At 34.3% G+C, this 6408-nt stretch overlaps 1 protein-coding gene across 1 annotated transcript; it reads left to right on the top strand.

The window, feature by feature from the left end:
* The first annotated feature begins 494 nt into the window (after positions 1-494).
* LOC105061494 (superoxide dismutase [Cu-Zn]-like) lies at positions 495-1406 on the top strand. The gene is given in 6 exon segments (XM_073249065.1): positions 495-692; positions 736-748; positions 751-799; positions 881-978; positions 1160-1191; positions 1284-1406. Coding segments are annotated over 6 exon segments (513 nt in total).
* The last annotated feature ends 5002 nt before the right edge of the window (positions 1407-6408 follow it).

The raw sequence follows: 6408 nt of genomic DNA, 5'->3' as shown, positions 1-6408 counted from the left end.
TTTTCCCCCACTCCTTTCCCCATGCACCCTAATTTTCCCCCACCCCCTTCTCCACATGCGTGTCATCTTCTCCGAGCTCTTCCCTTGCCGTTGACCGCCTCCTCCTTCCCCTCCCACCGCTTTCCTTGCTGGATCGGCCCCCTACCACCTACCCTTGTTGGATCGGCCCCTCACCACCTCTCTTTATCGGATCGAGCTATCGACTGCCTTCCCTTTCTCTCCCTGTCGCTCCCCTTACTGGATCGACCCACCGCCACCTCTCCTTGCCAGATCGGGCCCCCCTCCCCTTGTCGGATCGGGCCCTCTGCTGCCTCCCCCTACCGCTCTCTTTGTCGGATCGACCCCCCATCACCTCCCCTTGCTGGATCAGCCCCCCGCCACCTCCCCCTTACTAGATCGAGCCCCTCATCGCCTCTCTTTGCTAGATCGGCCCCCCGGCCACCTCCCACCTCCCCAAGCCCCCAACTACCTCTCACCTCCTCGAGCCTCTGACCATGAGCTCCCGATTACCTCCCACCTCCCTGAGCCCCCGACCGTCTCTCCGAGCCCTCGGCCACCTCCCGCCTCCCCGAGCCCCCGGCCATCTCCTGCCTCCCCAAGCCCTCGATCTCGAGCCCCCAGCTGCCTCTCACCTTCTCGAGCCCCCAGCTGCCTCCCTTCTCCCCGAGCCCCTGACCGCGAGCCACCCAACTGTGATCCTACTAAGGTAATTAAAAACATCTCTAGGCTTAAGAGCTTCATGGATTCCATGTCATGCTCTTGGTGACACCACCAATAGTTGTATGTCTACTGGTAGCGAGCTCTTATTTTGAGATTTAACATTGTTTGTGATTGAAGTACTTAATTTATGGGTTATTCTAATATTTTTTTCAAATATAAGGCCGCATTTTAATCCTACTGGGAAGGAACATGGGGCAGCACCTAAAGATGAGAACTGCTATGCTGGTGATTTTGGAAATGTGACTTCTGGTGAAGATGGTATGATCTATTTGTCATGGCCACTTTATGATGCTGCATTACTATTTCCATAACATTTAAAAATGATAATTTGATATTAGAAGTGGTGTTTTATTTATTCTTGAGTAGGTTTACTGAAGCATTATGCATAGCTGGTTATTGAAATACTAGATGTTTATATGGTTTTGGTTTGATGTTTCAGGAATTGTTAATTTTAGTATTGTTGACAAGCAGGTTATTTATTTTTTCATTATGTTTAATATGTTTTTAATGAGATATTATTCTTTCTACCTTTTAAACTCTTCTGTGTTTAATCTCTTTTGCAGATTTCTCTCAGTGGATCAAATTTCATTATTGGAAGGGCTGTTGTTGTCCATGCTGATCCTGATGACCTCGAAAAGGATAAACTTTACTCCTTAGATACTCTTGTTAATTATATGTTTCATTAATTTTAGGCATTAACATTGGATGATGTGGAACAATTAGTTATAATGTGTTGAGTATCAATTTATATATATGTTATTTTTTATTTTTTTTATTTTTATTTATTGCATCAAAAGCATGCATGAGCTAACAAGTCATTAAAATCTCTATCTCTGTTAATGCTAGTATCTAATAATTTGCCTGTTTCTTTTTTATATGTTGAAACTATGTTATAGTTTTTATAATCACCCTAATTAGTTTATATCACTCAGTGCCATTTTATTATCTTGATTGTATGCCCATACATAATTTTTCTAGTATATTTTTTTCTTGTACCTTTTTTTAGATTTTAATTTGTTAAGATGCTCACTCATAGAGATGCTACATCTATATGCTACTTTTTTTTATATTTATATAATTTTTAAACTTATAAAGTAAATTTATAAAATTATAAAATTTATATTTTTAATATAATATAATTAATTTTTATTTATAATTATATTAAATAATTATTATTTTATTTATAATAGGTTTTAAAAAATAATTATAAAATAGGTTTTAAAATATTTAATTATGATTTTTTTAAAAAAAATAAAAACTATTAGTGACAGCTTAGTGACGGTATTATCGTCGCTAATAGTTTTTTTAAAATTTTAATTAAAAAATAAAAAATTATTAGTGATAGTATTTACAATGGTGAAGCCGTGGCTAATATTTTTTTAAAATTTTAATTAAAAAATTAAAATACAATAATACTATCGCTAATTATCATTATTAGCAATGGTAATTTTATCGTCACTAATAATGACAATTAGCGACTAGGATATTTTTGTCGGATTTTTAGCAATGGCAAGCCCTCGCTAATAGCATTAGCGATGGCAAACTAACTATTAGTGATGGTAGTTAGCCATCATTAATAGTCAATTTTCTTGTAGTATAGATCCTCTACCATCAACATCAGACTTAAAGTCTGAATTGTGAATCTTTTTATCCTCTATTTTTTTTCTCCTCCCAAAGATCATGAACATATCTTAAGTGCTTCTCAGGTACTTAAAAATATTCTTCGTAGCTATCCAGTACCCTCAGTCTAGATTCAATCAATATTTGCTCATGACATTCATAGCAAGAACTATATCGATTTGTGTGCATAGCATGACATACATGAGGTTTCCTTTAATTGAAGCATAAGAGATCTTGCTTATGTGCTGAATCTCCTCAAATGTGCCAAAGTACATCTTCTTGGAGGGATCAATCTCATACCTAAACTGTAGAAATCCTTCTAAGAGTTATCCATGCTGAACCCTTTCAATACTTTCTCTATGCACATTTTCTATGAAAGATTTAGCATTCCTTAAAGTGTATCTCATAGACCTAGACATATCTCATAAATCTTTATTGGATGCTTTTTGAGGTCTTTTATGGAGAGTTTGTTTAGACAATCAAATTTTAAATCGATATTAGTATAGGAACAATTTTTCTAATCAGAAGGATGTCATCCACATATAATACGAGGATTGTGACAATACTCCCACTGACCTTTGTAAACACATGTTTCTCTTAAAGAACATTTGATTACATCAAATGATTTGATCACATCAAATCATGTTCCTTATCTCCCATGAAGAACACTTTCTCTATATCCTCTGACAAAATATCTAAGTATCTTTCAATAGGATAAGAGATTATGAAATGAAGGAGGGACTATATGTACTAGCTTAACATGAATAGGTTCTATAGGTTCTATGACTCATTTCTCTTAAGAGACTTTCTCTTTTGAACTCAGTTTTCCTCCCACTATTCCATCTTAGACAAACTATTTTTTCAAGAACATAGTATATCGGGTCACAATCACATTGTGATCCTTTAGGAAGAAAGTATTCCTAAAACCCTTAGGATATTTTGAAACGAGTCTCATAGATCAACCTTTAACTTAGTCCACATGTCAACACTTGACATGGGTCGAACATCTTAAATATGCCACATCTCATACAGCGTGATAGGAAGAACTTAAAGGGAATTTTATTCATTAAGTTAAGCTTATTTCTAAAGAAAATGAGGAAAGATTAGTGGATTGGACCATATTAAATAGGGTCTTATTCCTACTCTCAACACCCCATCAAGTTGAGGTGCACCAGAAAGAGTCTATTATGAGACTATATCATTTTCTTGAGATAAGTTAGAAACTCCCATTAAGGCATATACCTCTTCAATCTCATCGAAGAATCTTAAAGATTTTTTAATTTATTTATTTACTTCATATCTGAATTCTTTAAACCTTTCAAGATTTCATATTTGTGTCTCACACATATACCTATACTATGAACAGTCACCAATATAAGTAATGAAGTAAAGAGAATCATCCCTTGTCCAGCTCATTAAATGGACTGCATACATCAGAATGTATCAGGACAAGTGTATTAGTAGTCCTCTCCCCATGTCCTATAAAAGGTGTTTTGGCCATCTATTCTTGAAGGCAGAATTCATAAACCAGAAACAATTCGAGAGTCGATGAGCCTAGGAGCTCATACCTTTCCAATTTATTTATTCTGTCCTCTCTAATATGGTCAAGCCTGAGGTGCCACATATACTTTGGGTCTATCTCATCTTTGGATCTCTTAGATCCTACGGTACTTACTATCTGCTCATACCTTCTAAAGGTATATCCCTTATTATTTTCTCTAAGTTCTCCAGTATACAGGAACCCTTCCCCTTTAACTCTTCAAGATCCTTTCAGTAGTCTCCAACTCAACCAAGGTGCAATCGATTTTATTCATGTCGTAGTTTACTATAAACTGTCCATATGAACTAGTAAGGAATTGCATAATCAAATCCATTCATAATTCCTTATGCTTGGATATATTGAGCTTCTCAAGCTCATCCAAATTCTTGATCATTGTCAAACAATGATCATGAACTGATTGCTCTTTGGTTAATGTCCGATGGTTTGGTGACTCAGGGATATTCTGGTTAGCTCAACTTCTTGAAACTTAAAATCATTTTAGATTTTTGAGCCAGTCTTTATAACTTGATCGGTTAGTCAATTGGTTCTAAGTTTGTGAGGATTGAAAGCTGCTTTTTAATCTTATCAGAGAGTAGAGATTCTAGTTAAATATATGTACTTGATTTTAAATTTATTCTATAAACTTTTAAAATAAATATGCTCTCACTATTTTTTGGATCCCAACACTCCTCAGATTGGAAAATGGAAACTCCTTCGCGAGTTAGGGTTCCTAGTGGGTACTGCGGTCCCACTGACTGGCACGCTACCTCACTTGACAGTTATTGACAAACGTGTCAATCAATAGATGGATAACTCTTGTCTAATGCTTTTCAAGTAAATTACGATGGACTTAGTCTCTAGGTTCTGAAATCTCACTTGATAGTTATTGAACTCATTTCCTAATTAAGTCAGACCTACCATTGAGCATGAGTGAAGTCATCATTAGGACCCTCACTTGACAGTTATTAGATCCAATCCCATCTCCACCCCATAGTATCTCATGCCAATAGAGTGGTTGCTTCTTTTTTGATGCAACTGAACCACTGTATCCAGTTGAGAACAATCAACATCGAAGAGGGCATGGTACTCTATAATGGTGGAAGACCTTATGACTTAATATTAATGTGGAGATTTTTAATTTAGGTCTTTTTAATCTTAATTAGTTATAACTGTTATGACTAACCCTAAGAACATGAGCTAGCTCGAATCACCAAGCAATTACATCAAGACTAATCAAACAAATTGGCCAAAAAAGTATAAGATCAATAGGGGTCCCCCCTTTGCTTTTCTTAGACACCAATAAATTGATCAGGCCAACGAACGTAACTAATTAAATAACTACCTATCTTTAAATTAAACAAAACTACTTTTCTTAGACACCAATAGGTCAATCAATTTTGAATAAATTAGCTTGTGTAACTCAAACTTGAGCCACTAAGCCAAATTAGGTCTTTGAGTTAATCGATCCAACATGAGGTTGTTAATCGATATGATCAATCTACAACTATTAGATTAATCTCGAGCACTCTTGATCTAATCCAAATCAACTCTTGATTGAGTTGGATCAACCGCTCATCTCGATTGAGCCCTATGTATAAATCGATTATCCAAAAGTAATTGAATTACTAGACCTAATTGAATTATCCAAGTCCGAACCCTCATATTTTATGCTTAAGATTAAGATCTTAAATTCTCAATTTCAGATCTTTAATTAAGTGTATTATGAATATGAGGTAGTTTAGATGTCCAAACTATTTTCATATCTAAACATTTAATAATGTATCTCATACATGAATCTAGAGTTTTAAATTAAAGGGTCACATCTCATATCATCCTAGGACAACTACTAAGCACAATCTCCATTATGTCAGGGCAATCTTATGTCAAGATGATTTTGATTAATCCAACTAATTTAGATCTAATCTAAAATAAATTTTATCAATTATATATCTCATGTATAAATAAGATCTAATCATGTACATTTCATATAACTTTTAGATCTAATAAATATGCATCTCATGCAATATTCAAATCTATTAACATACATCTCATGCATATTAAAATAGATTATGTATCTCATATATAACTACATCTACATATATCACATATGTATATCATCTCTAATATATTACATGTATTTAAATTAGATCTAATCTAATTTACTAAATCTGATTTTTAGATCTAAAGATTTAATTTTCAGATCTACACATATCACATATGCATATACATTTCATGTGTAATCTAGATCTAATTATGTACATCTCATGTAATTTTTAAATTAGATCTAATTTAATTTATTAGATCTAAAGATCTGATTTTTAGATCTTAATAACATGCATGTGAAATAAATTCATAGCTTTGATACCACTTGAAGAAATTTTGACTTTTGAGATATGCATATAGAGATCAGAACATGTAGATTTTTAACTTTTAAAATCATGAATGCAGCAAAATTTAAACTTGATCTAGATTTAAAATAATTTTAAATCTAACATACATAAAATATAGATCTAATCTACACATACCAA

This window comes from Elaeis guineensis, chromosome 15 (assembly GCF_000442705.2).
Source record: "Elaeis guineensis isolate ETL-2024a chromosome 15, EG11, whole genome shotgun sequence".
NCBI lineage: Eukaryota > Viridiplantae > Streptophyta > Magnoliopsida > Arecales > Arecaceae > Elaeis > Elaeis guineensis.
The sequence above is the reverse complement of the archived record's forward strand: the minus strand, read 5'-3'. Positions and strand labels throughout refer to the sequence as shown.